At 47.0% G+C, this 20,864-nt stretch overlaps 2 protein-coding genes across 9 annotated transcripts in view; one reads left to right on the top strand and one right to left on the bottom strand.

Annotated features, from left to right (window-relative positions):
- The window catches only part of FOXN3 (forkhead box N3), a 403,349-nt gene that overhangs the window by 145,800 nt on the left and 236,685 nt on the right, over positions 1 to 20,864 (top strand). The window contains exon 1 of one of the 8 annotated variants that reach the window (XM_079129287.1): positions 7,012 to 7,030. The exons of 6 other annotated variants lie outside the window; for them this stretch is intronic. The gene's annotated coding sequence lies outside the window, so the exon portion shown is untranslated. Of the gene's footprint in view, positions 1 to 7,011; positions 7,031 to 17,621; positions 17,769 to 20,864 lie in introns of those variants that run through there. One more of the 8 variants, XM_079129285.1, reaches the window with a different exon arrangement.
- Positions 13,268 to 20,781, bottom strand: LOC306653605 (uncharacterized protein; the record flags this gene model as incomplete). Its single annotated transcript, XM_079126646.1, has 3 exons — positions 13,268 to 15,364; positions 16,909 to 18,150; positions 20,737 to 20,781. 3 exons carry the CDS (start codon positions 20,779 to 20,781, stop codon positions 15,347 to 15,349), a joined length of 1,305 nt encoding a protein of 434 aa, XP_078982772.1. The 3' UTR covers positions 13,268 to 15,346.

A 20,864-nucleotide genomic window follows, 5' to 3' on the forward strand; every position in this document is an offset into this window, starting at 1 on the left:
CCTGTGGGACTCTCCTCCTGCAGGCCTGTGTCTCAAAGATGCACCTGTTAACTAAGCTCAGGGACAGGTGTGCAGATCAGAAGGCTTTTGTATTTACAGTGAGAAAGGTAACTGCCTGAAAGTCGCTTGGTGAGAAGAAGAATTGGAAAGGGAAGGTGAGATGGCTTGAAGGTCGTCAAGGGCCAAGGAAACGCAAATGATCTCAGCCACCTCTCCCGTTGTTCCTAGATGCAGTTGTTGCCCCTGGGCAGGGAATGGAGGAACTCTCACCTCTGTGGATCTGTAGTCACTCTGCATTATCCTGACCCCCTGCCCATTTCCGCCCCCTCTCTCCTTTCAGGAGGACACCGTTTCCTTGGATATGTTAATGCAGCCCGCCTTGGGGACAGGAAACTGGGTGGCCTTCTCCCTCCAAAGCTTTGCATATCTATATCCCGGATCCAGTACCTGCGGGCCTAAGGCTGCAAGAGGGTGACCTTTCCTTTTTCTTTTCTTTTCTGTGGCCTTGGGGATTGAACCCAAGCCACATCTGCAGGTGGGGTGAGCCCCCGAATGTGATTCAGAGCAACAGTAATTACCAGTGACACTCATTTACCAGTAAGTCAAAGGCAAATTGTTCCGCAGTTCCCTGTTTCTCTTGGCTCTGCTAATAACCATCCCAAGAAGGCGAATCACAAACCACCTTTTGATTTCATCATTTTAAACATGAAATAAGTAATACAAAAGATTGTGGGTCCAGTCTTGGAGGGTGGATAGATCACATGGGGTTCAGAGGGCTGGAGAGGGGGGGCCTGGTTCTGGAATACAGTCAGGGGAGGCTAGGAGGGCACAAAGCACCAGGCAGATGCAGTCTTGTCATTCTGAATAGAGGCACCGAGGGGGGCAAAGGCCCTGCCAGAAGCCTTTGGGGAGAGATGGCCAGGAGGCTGAGATGGGGGACTGGGGGAGGGGCAGAGCTGGGGAGAAAGGGAAACTGAGCCTTTGCCATGCTCGGACGCCCAGTTCTGCATCCAGACAAAGGTCCATCTCTCTCATCTTCCTCCCCAAGAAGTCAGGATTCAACCGAATCTGCCGCTTGTGCCTGTGTACCTGCCCTGGTGTGGGCCTTGCTGCCTGCTAGTCAGCATCGCCTAAGCCAAAAGTAACACCTAGAGATAATGGCAGAAAGGCAACCCACGGTGAAGTTCCGCTGGGGTCTGCTCTCAGGGCTCGAACCCTCAGCTTTGCAGTAAAGTGAAATAGGGTCCTTCTGCTCCAAGGGTTTGAGATTCCCACTTATCCCCAGGCCATCCTGAGTACTTCCAGGAAGGAAGGCCTCAGTCCGGCCCTTCTTGCCTTAGGAAGGACTAGAAGCCCTCCGGAGCGGGACTACTTGCTTAGTCCTGGCTCTCCTCCCTTGAGGCCCAGCTTCCTCAGCTGTAATCTCTACCTCCTTCAAAGACCTGTGGGCAGAGCTGGAGGAGATGGTCCTGGGAAAGCATCAAGCCTGGCACCCGGAGGCACACACTGGGCGGATGCAGGCTTCGGTTGGCTTGAAGCCTATTCAATTCAGGGAGATGAAGGCAGGAAAGCACAACTATAGATGCAAAACCAAGCGCAGGGCTGGGGTGGATAGTCCCTGGTAGAAGACTGGCCTTGGATGTGTGGGGCCCTGGGCGTGAGGCACAGCTCCAGAACTTAAAAAAATGAAAAAAATCTCTTTCAGTGTTCAGTTCCAAAAGAAAAAGGGGGGAAAAAGTTTAAGAGTCAGCGTTATTTTCAAATGAGACAAAACACAAACGAGTATATGTTTAAAAAAATCAACACATGTGTTCGTGTGACGATGATTTTGGAATGTCATTTGCTATAGAGAAAATAGCAAGATAATTTGTTCATTACTCTAGCATGAATGGTTGGGGTGTTTTAATATTATTATTGATAGTTTAGGGGAAAATGTTAAGCTTTTATACGGAATGACTATTATCAAATTTGGGAAGCCTCTCTCTCGTTTCTTTTATATATGAGCTATGAGGTTTTATAGCATTTACATTTCTTCTTCTTTTTTTTTTTAATTTTTTTATTTGTATGTGTGTGTTACTAGGAATGGAACCCAGGGTCTCCTGCATGCCAGGCAAGCACTCTGCCCCTGAGCTACATCTCCACCCCTTTTCATTTGTTTTTTGAGACAGGATTTTGCTAAGTTGCCCAGGATGGCCTTGAACTTGATCCTCCTGTCTGAACCTCCCTAAGTAGCTAGGGTTACAGGTATATACCACTGGGCCAGGCCAAAAGAGGGATCTTGAGCTTTAAGCTTCAATATTTCATGTTAAAGCACCCTGTGAGTACTTGATACATGTTAATAGATTATATTTTACTACTTATGTATTATCAGTCATTCTTCAATTTTGTAATTTTGAAGTTATTAAAGAACCTGTTCTCATGTACACCAAATATAATCTTTGCTACATTTGTACAACAGTCACTCATTCCTGTCATTTGCTAACTCACATTGATACTGATCACTGGGAGCACCCTATAACATGAAGCAAATAAAATGCTAAGCCCATTGCCTGTCATGTAGTAACTACTCAATAAATGTATTATGACTGTCGTCATCTGTACATGATGATCTTGGACTGGGCACCTGGGGACATAAAGTTGAGATATTGTTGTTCGCCCCCTCCCCCACCCCACCTCCCCTCCAGAAGTGGGTCCAGCTTCCAATTAAGCTCTAAGAGCTTGGTGGGATTCCTGTTTTGCTTTGGGTCCTACATAGACCTGTCCTCCTGCATTAACCTTGGATTCCCTACAGCTAATCCCTATTCATGAATTCTGCATTCATTGGTAATACTCTATTAACACGGCCATATTTTACACCTGAAGTCATACTTCAAAAGTGCTCAAGATAACATATAATGTGGTGTTTTTCTTCTGAATCTTTTTACTCTTATCAGGTCTAGCCACTAAACTTGTCAAAATATGGTATTCTCAGAGGTTAAGGCAGGAGGATCACAAATTTGAGACCAGCCTCAGCAACTTAGTGAGACTCTGTTTCAGAATAAAACATTAAAAAAAAAAGCTGGGGGGCTGGGGAGATAGCGCAGTCGTAGGGTGCTTGCCTTGTAAGCACAAGGCCCTGGGTTCGATCCCCAGCACCAAAAAAAAAAAAAAAAAAAAAAAAAGGCTGGGGATGTAACTGAGTGGTTAAGCATTCCTGGGTTCAATCCCAGGTTTACCCCTCCCCACCAAAAAAAAAAAAAAAAAAAAAACTTTCATAATGTTAATGGCTTTACTATGGTAGAAACTTCCATGGACTTGACGTCAAGAAATTGTATTCCTTGGGGCTGGGGAGATAGCTCAGTCGGTAGAGTGCTTGCCTTGCAAGCATGAGGCCCTGGGTTCGATCCCCAGCACCGCCAAAAAAAAAAAAAAATTAAAAGAAATTGTATTCCTCACTAACTCAGTGGGTGTTGGTTGGATGCTTTTGGTTGCATGTGATGGAAAGACCGGCTCAGACATCTCAACAACTGGGGAGCTGCCTCGGCTTCCTCCAAGTCCCAGCTGGGTCTGCCCTTCTTGAACTACTCCACTACCTCTGGATTTGATGATGGGATCCATCCCACCCCAGTCAGAAGGCTGGGAAATCGGGAGTGCTGGTGGGAAGCAGAAGGAGAAGAAGCACCTGGTGTGGGAACCACAAATGCGCATTATGACACGTGGCTGTAAGTCACTGGCTTCTTTAAGCCTCAGTTGTTTCATTAAATTCGAGGCTTGCATGACACCATTAGTAAAGTCCTTCCTAGGGCTAACCATGTGGATTTTATTTTCTTCTTACATTAATTGGTTTTTGTAATGAATAAACAAACCTTTCTGGCTAGTACTATGAAGCTAAGAATGTAATTAGGAAGTAAATAGCTCTGTTTAGATTAAATGATAAGTCAGGGCAGTCGGCATTAGTAACTCTCTCCCTACCCATGAGTTGTTGATTTTGATCAAGAAAATGAGCAATGGAGGAAGCGAGGCGGGAGCTCCGGAAAAATGGCGGATGAATCGCACTCTGGCATCTCTTTTGCACAGCAAAGGCAACTTGGCTCTCTGGGAAGGTCTGGGCAGGGTCTAGGTTCCTTACCATCAGCATTGGAGCCTTTGCGGCAAAGCTGGTGCCGCAAGGAAGTTGTGAGAGGTTTAATTTGGAGTCAGAGGGAACTGATGCTGGCAGGAGCCAGAGTCACTCTAAATGGCAGTGGAACCGGATCCCTGTGGAGAGCTGAGGGTGTCTCACGAAGGAAACCACAGGCCTCAACTTTCTCCTCCATCTGCTTAGTATGCAGCCTTTGGCTAATCTGAAGATGAGATTCCAGTCGTGGCACCAGGAAAGCTTTCAAGGAAGCAAATTGGAGGTGTTTCGTGAAGCAGTGAACCCCAGTGGTGCCAGAGCCTGCTTGGGAGTTCCATGCGTGTAAAGACGGCTCGGGTGTGGGAGAAGCCACCGAGAGAAGGGGACATATTTCCTTTCATTCTCCAGTTGGTAGGACTGGGCACCTTGGTGACAGAGTCTCACCCTTCTGCCTAGGATATATGAGAAGTTAGCCTGATTAATAGTGTAGTCCGTGTATTTTCATCATGGCTGGCTGCTTTTTGAATGCATTTACAGAATTGGCAAAGGTTGACCTGAGCTGTGATCTAATTCTCTGCAGTTTACTTTCTGGAAAATAACTGTGGTATGGTGGTCACTGGTTTCTCAGTTGATAGACAATCGTCACCTGAGTGCAAAGAACAAGAGAAGTAGTTTGAAAATTGTGTCTGGTCACACATCTGGGCTCTAGAAGCACTAACTTGAAACTATCAGACCTTTGTCATGGGCTATTGAAAGAAGGCTTATTTGGTAGATTGTGGTGGTGGTGGGGAGTTCAGGATTGGAGAGAGTAGACTGCTCCGTGAGTTGCCAGATGGACATCTGTGTTCTTTCTGAAGGTCCAGATAGAGTTGGAGTTTGAGGCCTGGCCTCTTGAGTTGTTGACAATCATGAGCTTTTTTCAAAATCTTTGTGTTTGTGTGTTTACGTGTGTGTGTGTGTGTGTGTGTGTGTGTGTGTGTGTATACACATATATGCATGTGGTGCTGGGGATCAAACCCAGGGCCGAGTGCAAGTTAGACAAGCACTCTGTTGCTGAGCTATGGCCCAGCCCCCAAATCTTTATCTTTTAAGATTCAAATAAAAGCACAGTGCTGGTATGTCACCATTCCCCTGGACAGTTTGGTATTTTGTAGGCATGTTTGTCCATCTACTGAATGGTGTGCATCAGGAATTAACTGGGAGAGGAGAGAAAGTGTTTAGGTTTAGTAGCCAAGTGGAAAATGCTATGCAAAAACCAAATCTAACAAACACAAAAAACTGTGAAGAAGAAGCCTCAGAGTTAGTTTACCAGCAGCAAATTACATTCTGTGATCTAGGGAAAAATTTCTTGGAGAATATCAATAGATGGAAGAGCACCATGGGTAAGAAGGTATGCTCTGCAGGCAAAGACTCATGGTATCTGTATTCATCTGCTTTTTATTACTGTAACAAAATACCTGAGACAGGCTACTTATGAAGGAAAGAGGTTTATTTAGCTCACTGTGTCAAAGATTGAAAGTCCCCACAGTGTGGTGTAGGCTTTAATTGGGGCTCCCCCGTGGCTGGGTCACTTCTTGGTGGATGATGATGGTGGGAACAAGTGATTACATTGACAAATAGGAGCCAGCACACTGTTGGCGGGGGATGATTCTCTCTCAAGAGCTACCAATGGGTGGCTGGATAATGACTATAATCCCTAGGTTCGATCCCCAGCACCCAAAAAAAAAAGACAATCTCAGGCCCTGCCGGGTTTCTCACCAAGGAAGGGAGAGGTGACTCTGCCCATCACACATGCTGCCAGGAAGGACAGGATGCGTGGCTTGGTTTCAAAGCAATACTTTGTCCACACCCTTCCGCAGAGAGGTGACAGCAATCCAGTTGGTGGAGAGTCCTGGCGCAGCTGTGATTTCAACAGGATGCTGCTTAAGACTTCCATTTCTTTGGTTGGAATTGGATTTTTACATCATTTGATCAAACAACAACAACAAAAACCCACCATGCCTGTGTAGCAACAGATAATTCCCACCCAATTTCACTGTGTATTTAAGAGTTTTTAAAACAATAAAGACTGGTTGTGGTGGCGCACACCTGTAACCCCAGCTGCTTGGGAGGCTGAGGCAGGAGGATCACAGGTTGGAAGCCAGCCTCAGCAGTTTAGTGAAGCTGTCTGCACTCTGGTAAGACCCTGCCTCAAAATAAAAAATAAATAAATAAAAAGGGCTGGGGATGTGGCTCAGTGGTTAAGCGCCCCTGGGTTCAATTCCTGGTACTGAAAAACCTAAGATAAAATAATAGATAAAACTATCAAAACAGAAGAGAACCAGAAACAACTGCAAGAACTCTTGCAAAGACCCCAAAGAATAGCTTCTTATTAGCTTCAGAACATGGAGTTAAAAAAACAAAACGAAACAATGCTAAACATGTGGAGACCGTCATGATTGATGTCAGGAGGTGGCAAAGTGCTTTGCTATAAATATTGCAGGACTCCTTCTTTTCTACCTTTTTTTTTTTTTTTTTTTTTTTTTTTTTTTTTGCTTTTTTGCTTTGCATTTCAGGCAACAGAAATGGCTGGATAAACCTTTAGTTCATGTGCAAGAAACTGCGAAAACAATGTGAAAGGTTTTCCTTAAATGGAGACGGTTTGGCCCAGGCTCAGGGTGAAGTCAAGGCCCTGGGCTGAATTTGCCACCCAAGTATTATTTCTCCTACCTTTAGCAGGAGCCCTGGCCTGAGACCATTCATTTCCTCCTGTCATCTCGAGGTGTGTGCAGAGCACATTCAGCTCCAAACTTTTCTGCTTTCACTTTTGATTAGTTAGAACCTCCATCTGGTGGTATTTGAATATGACTGTTTTCTGTGGCTTTTGTGTGGCTCCTTTTCAAAGTATTCAAAGCAGTTTAAAAATAATGTTCAGCGATCTGACCAAGCGCTACTGTAAGTACTTATTTGGGGACTATTTTTTAAAAAATTCTATTTAATATATTTGAAACTATTAACTCTAGGATGTCTTGAAAATAGTGAGATTAAAAAAAGAAAAAGGTCTGAAATACTCAGCTACTCAGCCGTGATTGTAATGCTTTTAGTAGTGACAGTAGTAGCAAATGGCCCAGTTTATAAAAACAGAAGAGCTAAAATTATTTAATATTACACAGGAAACTGAAAGTAATGTGTAGCAACACAGTGAGTTCTCAGCAAGCCTGCTGCCGAGTTTCTCAGTGCTGAAAAAGTCTGATTGAGACATTTCTTTTTTATTCACTTCAAGAGTGTATGTTTTTATGAAAATATTCACCAGGCCATGCCTATTGGAAGCAGGTTCTGTTTCACGCCATTTGGAAGCAACCTGTTTCCACTAGAACCAAAGGAAATTGGGAAGCAATTTAAAACCTCTCCAAGAGTGAAAAATGCTTTGCACTTTTGTTTCGCCTTTGTGCGTGGCCGTCACTTATCCAACACGTGCATATGAATATTCCTTCTGAAGACCTGGGCTTCATTTTAAGGTCAGCCTTCAATTTCTAGAGAATATAATTTGCTGCTATTTTTAGAGCATCATGATTGCTGGTAATAACTAATGGGGAAAAAAAACAGAGAACTAAATGTGAAACAGCTGTGTCTGCTTAAATTTGATTAAAGGCAGTAGAAAAAAAAAAGTAAACAGAAGAATACTGTGACAATAGAGGAGGGGAGACAAGTATGCCTTTCATTGTGGGGAGTTCTACAGACCCAACTTGCTGTACTTCACAGGGCCGGCAGTGCCCGTGTTTAAAGTTTACTTTACTGTTTGTCTTGAGTGGGATCAGTGTTGTAGTGAATAATTTATAGCCAGCATGAATGAGCTCATTAGTCACCTTTTCAGACTTTAAATGAGTTTTGTGGTTGTCATTACTCGAGCCTTCTGTTCAGCCGCAGAGCAAAATGACAGTTTGGCAGTTGGCTGTCTTGTTGTCGGGCTGCCTGTTCCCCTTCAGGTCTGCGCTGGCTTTTGTATTTCATTGAAACCTTTCCCTTCGTACCCTGTGCTGGGCCAGGAACCCTCACATTTCAGGTTCCTTTTGCCCCCCAAGTTTAAACGAGAAGTTTTGGGAGAAAAATCACTGGGTTGTGTCTGCCGGAGAGAATGAAGTGGATGAAATAAGCTTTCTCCAGCAACTACTATGTATTATTTATTCCTTTGGTGCGCCATTGGATATTCAAGTGACTCAGAAGCAGAAAGCAAGCTGGGTGTCCTCATGCAGCTGGGGAACCAGGGTCTCACATGGTGGTGGATGTTTGAGGAAGGGGATGTCATTGGAGTTTGGAGGGAGAAGGCTATTTCAGAGTAAGTTTGAATTGTTTTGATTCTGAACCTCAATAGGATGTGAGTAAAGAAACTTAGTCTACAGCAAGTCGCTGGGTTAGAGTCCCAAGGCCAAAGGGACTGACAAGAAGCACTTTCAAGGGGTTGGAGGGGTAGTTCAGTGGTGGAGCTCTTGCCTAAGGTGTGTGAGGCTCTGGGTTCAAGCCCCATCACTGCAAAGAAGGTGTAGGGGAGACTTCTTGGTCTTTCAAGATCCCAGCCAACAGGGCAGTCCAGGATCATTGGGAATGGCCGCTACTTCTTCCCTACCTCTTCATCTTCCCAGCACAGAGCTCAACAAGAAAGTGAGCTCTTGTATGGGCCTCCTCCTCCCCAAGCCTTTGGTGACCTGCCTGGGAGGCTGGTATCTGTGGAAGACTAGCCTAGGCGTGCGAGTAGCAGGTGGGATTCCTTTGGAAAGGATGTCACGAGGTCCATCCCTCCCTTTGAACTTGAACCTGGCCTGGGGGCAGCCTTTAGAGAGCTCTGACAAGCACTCCCTGGGAATGGGCTCCATCAAGAAGTCCAGGACTCCTTGACATGCTCATCTGGGTCTGTGGGTAACCTCTGGTGACACATTGATGTTTGTCCAGGATGCTTTGGCCAAATCCCTGGTCCCCTGTTTTGAGGTCCCTCTGACATTTGCTATGAGCAACAGGCTCTAATGGTTGCCGTCACCAACGTGGGCAGCACCCCTTTCCGGGATCCATATTGTTAGACAGCTGGCCTAGTGCTGTGTGAGGCATGTAGAAAAGATGCTCAGTATTCCTCTTTGGAAGAAATGCCAACTTAAAAAGGACGCCTGGTTGTTTGGGGGCCAAATCTTTGAAACCAGTTAGAGTCACATGGCTTTGAGTACAGAGAAAGGAGGTGCTGTTGGATGCACCCACAGACAGAGTTAGCAATCCATTTGGCTACTTCCTTTCCAGCCCCCACCCTATGCGACTGAGCATGCCGTCATGTCTCATAATTGATGGGCACGTTTTGCTTGCACCTGAATCTCAATATCAAAGTGCAGGGAAGGCTGGGGGTACAGCTCAGTGGTAGAGCACATGCAGAGCATGTCTGAGTCCCTGGGTTCCATCCCGAGGATAATCATTCAATCAAACAATAAATCAGTCGATGCACAAGTGATCCTATTTTGAGAAGCGGTGGGGGTTTCAAAACAGAAAACTCTGGTGAACTCCACCATCCAAGAAGAGACTTCAGGTTTGACTGTTGTAATAAGTTGAGTTGCTAATCTCCAAAAGGGATCTTGGTACAGCAGGGGAATATGTTGGTAGTATTTTTATCTGTGTACTGTTTCCCAGAGAGTTTATCCAATTTGGAGCTTTTGCTTTCTTTTAAAAAGACTCGTGGAAAGATGGATTGTTTTTTCTTTCACATCCCTCTAAAAAAGTAAAGTGAGAGAAGTCACTTCTTGGCATGGGTGACTTGGGCAGACTTCGCTGCTGAAACCCACGAGACCAAGGTACTTGGCAGGCTCACAGGAGGGAGAGAGGAAAACAGGCCAGACTCCTCCAGACACTGCAGGAGGAAGAGTTGATGAGGCTACTTGTCTTTGATCTGTGTGGAGTTGGTAGATATAGGCTTGAGAGGGATCTGCCTTCTTGGTGAAGTGCTAGATATTTTTTTATTATCACTGTGGCACGTGTAGTGAACAGGAGGGAAGTGTGAGGCAGGGGCCTTGCCTCTCATGGAACTTACAGCCTGTTTGATGTTAATTTTCCAGTTGAGTTTGTGTGTGTGTGTGTGTGTGTGTGTGTGTGTGAGAGAGAGAGAGAGAGAGAGAGAGAGAGAGAGAAAGAGAGAGAGAGAGAGAGACTGGGGATTGAGCCCAGGGATGCTCACATCCCTAGCTCTTTTTGTTTTTATTTTGAGACAGGGTCTCATTAAGTTGCTGAGGCTAGCTCGGAACTTGATATCCTCCTGCCTCAGTTCTGGGTTCAACATCCGAGGTTGCTGAGGTTCCAGGCATTTGTTACCATGCTGGTCCCCACTCTCTTACTTTATGAACTATTCGCAAATTGTTTCATACACAGTCTGTGAAAATGATTCCAGAGAGGGAAGCCTTAACTTAAGACCGCTGAAAAATGCAGATACACTGGAGCTAAGGGAACAGGCCCACATAGTGTAATAACATGCCTCCAACCTCTTATTTTGGCAATTTCTAAGTTTTCACGATTTTAAATAAGGTCCCAGCAAAACCCTCCTAAATACATTGTTGCAACCTTCTGTTCATTTATTCCCTACATCTTTAGTGTCTTTGTGCTGTGGGGCCCTAGCATAAATGCTTGGTGGACAATGCTAAATAAAATGGGCGGAGTCCTGCTTTCGGGAGCTTATTCCTTATTCAGTCCGGTGGGAAAGTTAACTGCCCTGTTATGGTATTGCTCCAGGATAAATTCCTAGAAGTGGGCAATTTAGGATCAATGAGTAGGCTCATTTAAATTTTAATCCATTTTGTCAGACTGCCCTTGTGTAGAGTCACATCAAGCCACCTTCCCAGTGCCACCCGCGCCCACATTGGCATGGTAATTCCTTTTAAGTCCGGGCCAATCTGATAGATGAAATGAGATACACAATTGCTTTCATTTACATTTCTTTGATTTTTTACCGAGGTTGAGCATCTTTTCATGGGCGTATTTCCATTTTTGTTTCTCTTTTTTGAGAATTTGCCCTTCTGCTTATTAAGGGGATGGTTTTTTTTTTTTTTTTTCTTATTGAGTTGCAAGAGTTATAAATGAAAAATATCAACCTGTTTTCTAGCAAATATTTACTTTTTTTGTTTGTCTTTTACTTATGATCCCTGATACTACACACGCATTCTAAATTGTTATGCAAATATGTCAATGTTTTCCTTTATATTTACTTACTTACCGAAATTAGCGGACTAATTAGTGTTCCAGAGCACCATTTTATATTCCTTACAAATATTAATTTATTCAGTCTTCAGCACAACGATATGAAATATTGGTGTGGCTTGGTCATTGGATGTCCCCTCAGGCCTGTGGGTTAAGACTTGGTCTGCAGGGTGGTGCTGCTGGGAGGTGGCAGGAACTTTAAGAGGCGGAACCTAGCTAGATGCCTTGTAATTCCAACCAGCCTCTTGGGAGGTGAAGGATTGGAAGTTCAAAGTCAGCCTCAGCAATTTAGCAAGGCCCTAGGCAACTCAGCAAGACCCTGTCTCTGAATAAAATATAAAAAAGGGTTGGGGATGTGGCTCAGTGATTAAGTCCCTCTGGGTTTAATCCCCAGTACCAAAAAAAAAAAAAAAAGAGGCAGTACCCTGTGAGAGGTCTTGAGGTCTCTGGGGGTGTGCCCTGGAGGGACGGTGGCACTCTGGCCCTTCCCACTTTCTCTTTTGCTTCTTGGCTGTGAGGAGAGGGTTTTGCTCCATCTGCTCCCTCCATAATGTGCATCTTTCCACATACCCATAGCATCAGGGCCTACTGATCCTGCCTCCAACCTCCAAAACTGTGAGCCAGAAATAAACCTCATCTCTTTACAAGTTAATCGTCTCAGGCATTTTGTTATACTGATAAAAAGCTGAACAATACAGGAGGGTATTGTTACAGTCCCTTCCCTGGTTTTTTAAGGTAGGGAAGCTAGGTAAAGAGAAAGAAATTAGGGACCCTGACTAAGTCTGTCCAGAGGTAAAGTCTGAGTGTGAACCTGGCAAGGGTCTCACTGCTAGGCCCCAGCATCTCTGCTCTCCGTGTTAGGTGTGGTGTGTGTTTGTTTCTTTGTGGTTGCTTCATAAACGCTTGCCCAGACTCCTACGCTTGATGGCCTGTGCCACATTTTATTTCCCCTGGTTCCTTCTAACTCTCTTCCACTCAGTACACTGGGCACAGAGTCACTAGATGCTTAATAAATACTTGTTGACTACATGACTTGACTAAACCTGGATTTTAGATCATCAGCTCACACTTGTGTTTATGGTTGGAGGAGCTGGTAGGTTCCGTATTTCCACTTTGCCTCTAGCAGGTGACCTGACAAGTCCAGGTCCGGCTGGGGCACCTGAGCTAATGAGCTTCGCTCTACCTGTTCAGCTCTACTTTTCCTCGCTCCCCACCCCTTCTTTTCTCCTGGAACAAGCCTCCGGGCTCTCCTCCCTGCTGGAGAAATTCTAAGAAGACTTTCCCAGGTCCCACCCTTCAGAATCTTGATAAACACCAAGAAGACACAAGAGGAAAACATCCTCCAGGGAGAGTGACCAGCAGGCCACATGAGGGCCAACCCTTCCAGCTCAACAAGAGGTTCCAGGTCTCTCTTCTCCACAGAAGGGAAAGAAGTGAGGCTCTTTTTGAAGCATGACAAATGGCATTCTCTTACATTATCTCAAAGAGACTCTTGGTCAACCCGTGATAAAAGAGTTATCTTTGACTTTAATCTCTTCCTTTCTTCTCATATTCAATCATTTGACAGATCATCTTGGTTCTTCCTTTGAAGACTCTCCTGCCTTCATTTTTTCCAATCTCACCCATTTTTCTAGAATTCAGGGGATTTCAAAGTGTAGTTCCCAGGCCAGCAGCAGCCCTTGAGAGCTTTTTAGAGATGCAAATTCTCCAGGCCCAGCCTAGACCTTCAGAATCAGAAACTCTGGGGGTGGGGGCCAGCTAGTTGCATTTAAATCAGCCCTCTAGGTAATGCTGATGCACATTCAAGTAACGGAAGAACTGCTTGATAGAAAGGCCACCTTACCACTAGAACGTTACAGATATGATGAGCAGTCATTGCAGAAAGGTTAAAGTATAAAGAAGTACAAAAGAAAAAATTACTGATAGCTGTTTCAGGGGGAGGAAACTGCTTATTTACCACTTTCTCCCCAATTTTCTAAAGATACATTTAAAAAGAAAACAGTCCTCATTCCCTTGGTTTTTGTTGCTGGAGCTCAAACCTGAGCCTAAGCATGTGATCTACCACCAAGTTCCACCCCCATGGATCACTGCAGTCATTTCTGAGTTGTTCTGCCAGCTTTATTTTTTTTTTTTTTTTTTTTTTTTTTTTTTTTTTTTTTTGGAACTGGGGGTCGAACCCAGGGCTTTGTGAATGCAGGGCAGACACTGTGCCACTGAGCTACATCTCAGCCCACTCTGCCAGCTTTTGCTCTTCCATTTTCTCCTTTCCTCTCTCCAAATTCACCTTGGATCCACCATCCCATTCATCTTTTGAATCCTATCTCTAATACTATAATTTCTAGGCTGCAGAATATCCAGCAAGCTCCTTTACTCTGCAAACTCAGTGTATGGGAACCTCTCAATGCTGGTAATGCTTTGTGGTAGGACGCTTGCACACTTACCAATAATCTGTGCTCTGGAAGGACAAAGACCTCATATTTCTGGCACCCCATGCAATGTCATGTAATTGTTAAATAGCAAATATTTGTTCAATGAATGATAGCATCTTCTAATAGATAAGTCATATTTGATAAATATGTCACTTATTAGTCCTACCTGGAACAGCAATTTATAAGCAGAATTATCCCACAGTACTTTCTCAAAGTGCACATAGCTGGGCTCTATCCTCGGAGATTGGACCTAGGAGGTGTGGCTTTCTGGCTGGTTCTGATGGGCATCCCCAGTTGAGAAGTTTAGGTCTAGAACAGTCCTTCCGCGTTTCCACAGGTCAAATGCCATCTTTATTAGATATCTTTCAAAGTCATCTCCCCTCCCTTTCCCGGGCCTGTTGCATCAGGTGCCCCACCATATCCCTTGTCTCAGCTGTTAGGAGGAGGCAGAATCACCTGACTCAGGTTAGGACAATGAGATTATTTCCCTGAGAATCTAAACTAGCCATTGGAAAACCTGAGGCTTTCTGGAGATGGTGGATCTAAAAGTCAGAAGGGCTCAGGATGTGGCACTAGCATCCGTGTGTGGCTATCAGCAAGGAAGCCTACCTGCAGGGAGAAGAGTAGAGCAGTATATATGGAAGGAAAGAGAAAAGACATGGTTTCAGAGGGAATGAGAGATGGAGAGAAAAATTTCCAGAAGACACTCCAGTTCCACACAGACAGCTCTGCTGCCTGCTCTGGGCTTCCTCTCATGATCTCCCTACCCTTTTTTTTTTCCAGTACTAGAGGTTAAACCCAGGGGTGCTCCACCATTGTGCTACATTCCCAGCCCTTTTTATTTTTACCTTTGAGACAGGGTCTCACTAAGTTTCTGAGGCTGGACTTGAACTTGCAGTCTTCCTGCTTCAGTCTCCTGAGTTGCAGGGATTACAGATGTGCACCACTGCTTCTGGTTTATGTATCTTTTACTAGAGACTGTTTGAAGGATGCCTGACAAGTAGCCCCTCTTTCTAGACCTGCCTGGGTCTTTCTCATTCTGTAAGTCTCTTGAGTCTTCCCAGCCAAGCTATCATTGCTTATCCATTTGGTTGTTCCTGCCTCGAGAGGGACTCTTAACCATCCCATGAATAAATCTTGGAGGAAGAACTGAGCCCCATCAAGACTGGATTTGAATGGGCTAGGATTCAGGCCTCTGACTCCCAAATACTTATGGGCTCTCTAGCCCATGACCAGAAGGGACGACAGAATGGTTCTACCAAATCCCCAATCAAAAAATAAGTGTTTCCCAAAGTGAGTTCCAGGGCACACATAGGATTCTACTGTCAAGTGTGTTTGTAGTACAATGGTTTCAATGGTTCAACTTGCTTGACATTTCTGGGGGGCAGGCTAGGACACACAGGGCTACTTGAAAGTTCAAAAGGAGAATTGAGAATGAGGCAGTTCCTGAATGAATTTGGCCCCTGCACCCTATGGCAGGGAGCACATCCCAGAGTATACTCTAAAGCCCATTGTGGCTTGCAGCAAAGGTCTGGGCCCCCATTCCAGAGAGAGACAGTTTGACACGTGTTCCTTGTGGATCAGGCAGGGCCGGCCCACCACTTTCTTTTCAGGGTAACATCTTTTACATCTCTTGCAACTCCTGTAATGGAGAGGGAGATTTAGAAATATGTCAGTGAATGCAAGAAACCAAAAACCCACAGAGGGAAAGACAGGCAAGCTGTTGAAGGCAGCTCACCTCACCGTTCTCCACCTCTGCCGTGGCTTCTTAGGGCCCAAGCTTGCTATGTGTGATAAGGTTTTGTTCACCTGGGATGACTGGTTCACATTTTAGGAGCTAAGAGCTTGTACAGAGTTTTAAGAATGATAGATTTCATGTTCACATCACCTCTTTTTGAACTCAGGAAGGACTGCGGCGAAAATAATCTGTCTCTCCTACTTAAACAGATTTCTAGCTTTCCTGTGAGTGTGTTGGGTTGGGAAGGTTAGGACCTGGGATGGAAGGCCTGCGATGAGTTGTGACGAAAGTCTCTACCTAAAGGGGCTTGGACAAAGGTTCATCATGTCAGCTCTGATGATTACTCTGTTGGAGATTAAGCACTCTCAAGTGACATGCAGATGGAGGGGTGGGACCTACAGTATCCTGAGCCACTGAGACTGACTTTGTCTTGTCTTTGCTTTGGTTGCTAGTTCCCACCCTTAGAATCTCTGGCCTGAGACTTCAGAGATGACCTAATTTGTCTCTCCCCCACCCCCAACCTTTTTACTTGGTGACTCTGGGTTGGTCACATCATGTGCTCAGTGATAAAAGGGGTGGGGCTGGATGACTTAGGCCACTCTGGGCCTCCACCTCTGAATGGTCTCCAGAGTGCTGGGAAGAGGTCTGGGTGAGTCTGAAAGGTATGCTCTTGGTGTGGACTCACCATCCATGATCTTGGTTTGTTATAGGGTGGCTCTCGAATGGGTTTTCTTATATTTTGAAACAAACTTTTCAGAAATCTGGTATTTCCCTCCACTTCTCTTCCCTCCTCATTTTGACGAGGTTAAAAGGTACTGCCTGTAGAGGGGCTTCCCATGGCTGGTTTCTCTGTAGTTTTCATACAGATCACAATAGCTGTCCACAGGCTCAGGTGAGCTCAGTCAGGTGGGGGTGGCAGGAGGAGTGCCTTGTGTTGCTGCGCTGTAGAGGAACCTACCAGTTTAGCTACCTGGGAGTGATGTGCAATCATATTTTTATTTATGTCACCAGCAGGGTGTCCTGTTGGACTCTCTGCTTTCATCCTCTGGAAAGGCAGCTGGTTGATGTGGCGTTAACAGTGGGTGGCCATTCTCTGGAGGTGCCTGGAGACTTGGAGAAGTGACTGCGCAGTTTGCTGGGTGGCTTGCAAACTGTCCGTCCGGTTCTTGGGAGCTTATAATGAAGACGTGACTTGTTTTCGCTCCAGGCCTACAAGTCAGCAGGGGCGTTGAGCACAACCCACTGGAGAGGCCCCACCGGCGTGGCCTTTAGGGCCCGCCTCTTACTCTGTAATGGCCACCCTCCCTCCCTTGGCAGACACTTGGGCACCTGGGCTGGAGCTGGGGTGCCTTTGCTCCCGGGATACGGGGTGGGCGCCGGAGGAGGGTCCGGGCGGCCCTGGGAGCTCTGCCAAGACGCAGTAGTTGAGAGAAGTGGAATCTCCTCACCCTCATAAGCCTCGCTCGCATCGTAATTCTTTTTATTTTTACTTTCGAGCCATGTAAGGCATGCGGATGGGGTAGGAGCGTTCCGGGCGACACGTTGCCAGCTGTGCAGCGCCGGCCCGCCCGTGCGGCCCGAGCCAGGGGAGGGGACAGGCCACGCGCCGCCCGCCCCACCTGTCCCGCTGCCCACGGCCGCAGCTGCCCCCGATCGCAGAGCCCACGCCGACCTCCTGGGTCCAGCGGTGAGGCAGAAGATGAGTCCGCGCAGCCCGGCCGGGCCGAGGCCCAGACTGCGCTCGTGGCGCGCCAGGGCGCCGGGCCCAGGACAGGCCAAGGCGCCGGGGGAGGAGAGGGGCCGCCCCGGCGGGTCCGCGCCCAGCGCCCCAGGCCGCCGGCGGCCCGGCCCACGTTTTCCCTCTCTCCGGCTCCCTCCGCCCCCTCCGCTCCGTCCCTCCCCTCGGCTCTCCTCCCTCCCCGCGCTTCCCCTCCTCCTGCCTGGTCATGTGTCGCCTTTTTTTGTTTGCAGTGGAAACAATTTCTCGCCGCTCGGCGCGCCCCGGCCCGACGCGCCGCGGCGGAGGCGAGCGGGAGGCGGGACGGGGCGGGGAGAGCGGCGGGGCCGGCGGGAGGACGCGCGGCGCGCCAGGCGGACGCCGCAGGTCCCATGCCGCGCCGCGACCCCCGCGCCCCTGCCGCCCGCGCCCGCGGCCGCCCCCCGCCGCCCGCCGCCCCGGGCTCGCCGCGCCGCGCCCGCGCGTCCTTAGCGGGGCCACCAAGCGATGCCCGCTGGGCGCCCGCGAAAGTTTGTCGGCTCCGCTGAAGGGCAGCGGCGCCCCCGCGCCCCCGTGCCCTGCTCCGGCCAGGTGAGTTTGCGGCTCGCTCCCGCCGGCGCCCGAGGGCTGGGGGGACGCGGGCGGGGGACTCGTCCGCGGCGGCCCTGGTGACTACCTCGGCGCTCTCGGAAGACCAGGGACTCCGCAGCTCCTGGTGAGGGCCGGGCTGGGGGCCTGGCCGGGCGGGGAGAGCCGAGCCCCGGAGCGGGGAAGTTGCCCGGGCCGAAGAGTTTCCTGCCCCGACGTGCGGGCTGTTTCCCGGTGCCTCGGTTGCCGAGAAGACCCCAGAGGCAGAGTTGGTATTGTCTGCGGAGACCGGATCCCCGCGGCTCGGGTCGGGGAAGGGGTGCCCATCCAGGGGAGACCCCAAGACGAAAAACAGGCTCCTAACAAAGATTCCCTCCCCCCCAAACTGTGCAAGATTGGCACCCGCAATGAACGTCTCCCGAGACCCCCAAGGCCCGACCCCTCCTCACCCCATCTCCTTGAAACCCGTCTTGGGTTCCGGATAAGTTGGGGGTCGGCGGGCTTTTATTGATCTGTTTTTAAGGCTCGCCGCCGTGCAGCCAATAAAAGGTTTATGACATCTGACCGGCAGTGAAGGTATGCGAGCTCCCAATTGCCCTGTGTGCGCGGAGAAGAGCAGTTTTCCCGTCGCTTGGCAACGGCGCTGATTGACGCAGGAAGCGGCCAATCGGCGCTTCCGCTGGTCCCCTTGAAATGTTTTTGACAAGTACAGTAGACCCGAGTGGAGCGCGTGCGTGCGCGCGCGCGCATGGCGGGGGGGGGGGTTGTCCCCGGGCCCCCAAACTCCAGACTGCCCAGCTCCACTGGGGAGGAATTTCTCAACTTTTTAAAGTTCACATCGAACATCTGTTCAGAGCTGGGCCGTAACGTCTTTGTCAGTTATTTGGAGACGTTGTGATACCAGGCAAGAAACAGCCTTCTCGCTGCATTCTCTCCTTAAAAAAAAAAAAAAAAGAAATATATATATATATATATATATATATATATATATATATATACATATATCTATAAAGAAAACAAGTCACTTAGAAAACCCAAGAATACACAAAGAGGGTATGCGCGTGTCTTTGTGTGTAGAGGGAATGTAAGCCAATAACAAGCCTAAAAAGTTGTAAGGAGGTCACTAGTGAAAACTAATTGCGAATTGGTGGAGCAACCTTATTGGCAGCAGATTAAAAATGTTTGCTTAACTGCGGGCTCACATGATCCAGACTCCCCCCCACCCCGCTCCACCAAATAGGAGGAAAAAAAGATTTGGCGATTATGTAGAGTATAATAATGGAAAACTCCTCAGCTGTGGTTTCTGGGAACTGGTTTTTTTTTTTTTTCTTTTCTTTTTTTTTTTTTTAAACATGAAACTAGTGATCAGCAGCCATCCATACTGTTACTATAAAATGAGGGATTTATTGGGATGCAGTTCGCAGAGAATCTGTGGGTAGCACAAAACAGACAAATGATCCGAGGGTTTGGAACCCCCAAACCCTCTTTTCTTGACAGTGCCATTTTTTTCCTAGTATAACCACATTTCTGGCGATGTTTGTTTAAAACAAAAGAAAACATGGAGAATAGCGTGTTAGTTCCTTTGGGAAGCTACTGACAAATAAGCAAATTAAAAAGAAAGAGAGCAGCGTGTTGTCATAGCAACAGTGCAATTAAATTACTTTACTGTCAGCCATGATATAATTTTCCTGTTTAGAAGCTCAGGAGACATAAAACTTTCATTTGGAGCTGAAGTTGACTTCAGTGGCTGGGTAGTTCTCTTTTGTGTCTACTCTGTGGATGTACTGGAAATCAGGACGTTTTCTGATGGGGTCTGAGGAAACTTTTGAGACAAACCTGGCTTTGATTCATTCATAAATAGTTTAAAAGCAATAGCGGGCAGAAGTCTGTCCTATCCCCAAACCTAGAAATACTAGCTTTTTTTTTTTTAAATTAGCATGTGTCATGTAGAACTCAGTAGCTTCCTTGTCAGAGAGAAATACTCCAGTGGATGAACCCAAGGCATCCGGTCTGTCCTGCCTGGGTTGGGCCATGATGCCCCATTGGAGTTTTCTCTCCTTAAAGATGGACATCTGGCAGCAGTTCCAGAGAGCTGCCCCTCCCACCGGTCTAGCAGGTAAGAGGGAAAGTGCTGTAGTTTACTGCTGTGCTTGGCTGGTGGTTTGCTGCCCACATCTCTCTCGCTTTCTAGAAGCCCAAGCTAGAGCTTGCCAAGCTGAAGCGGCAGTTAATTCAGAAGTGGTGGGAATGGACATTTAGAGGCTTAGAATGCTTCGTCTCTGCTTTTGATGTGTTCATTCATTTTTCTAGGTAAATCGTTTGATCTTTTTACTCAAGAGAAAAAAATTAAAAACAGACACTTCATAAACTAAACACATTGTTTGGGCGGTACAAAGGGAGAGTGGAAGACTTTAGTTACATTCACTCTTCTAGCTTATATTGAGTGCTAGGGGGTTGAATGTGCTTTTTATCTGTGGGGGTCGTCCTGTTTGTGATTTGCCACCTCTTTGTTTTTCTCATCAGATATTTTACTCCCTGTTCTGGGTCACTGATTAAAATAGGGATGGTTCTGGGTGGGTGGGTGCGGGGAGGGAATAGAATACTGTAACAGTTTTTGTTGAATTTGTCTTCCTGCCTTGAAGCTGCCAGCTGCACTCCCCAACAAGGTCCAATTTTAGTTAATGGCTTATCTTTCATTCCCATTTATTTGTCTGAAATTTCTTGCTTTTGCATTCTGGGTGTGGCGTCCCAATAAAATTTTATGTGCTTCATACTCAAGTTCAAATCCACAAAATTCCTTGTCATCCTCTTCAGACTTGCCAAATGTTGTTAAGTTTGCAGTTTTTTTTTTTTTTTTTTTTTGGTAACAGGGATTGAACCCAGGAGAGCTTGACCACTGAGCCACTCCCCCCCAGCCCTTTTTTATGTTTTATCTTGAGACAGGGTCTCATTAGGTTGCTTAGGGCCTCACTGAGTTGCTGAGGCTGTGTTTGAAAAGTTTGCAGTTTTTGGTCATGACTCGTGTGGGGTAGGGGGAATTGGTTAAAACAACCAAATTAATGGTCCCTGTGGCCACAGATTTAGTTCCAAGGTCCTTGT

Source organism: Sciurus vulgaris, assembly GCF_902686455.1.
Source record: "Sciurus vulgaris genome assembly, chromosome: 2".
Lineage (NCBI taxonomy): Eukaryota > Metazoa > Chordata > Mammalia > Rodentia > Sciuridae > Sciurus > Sciurus vulgaris.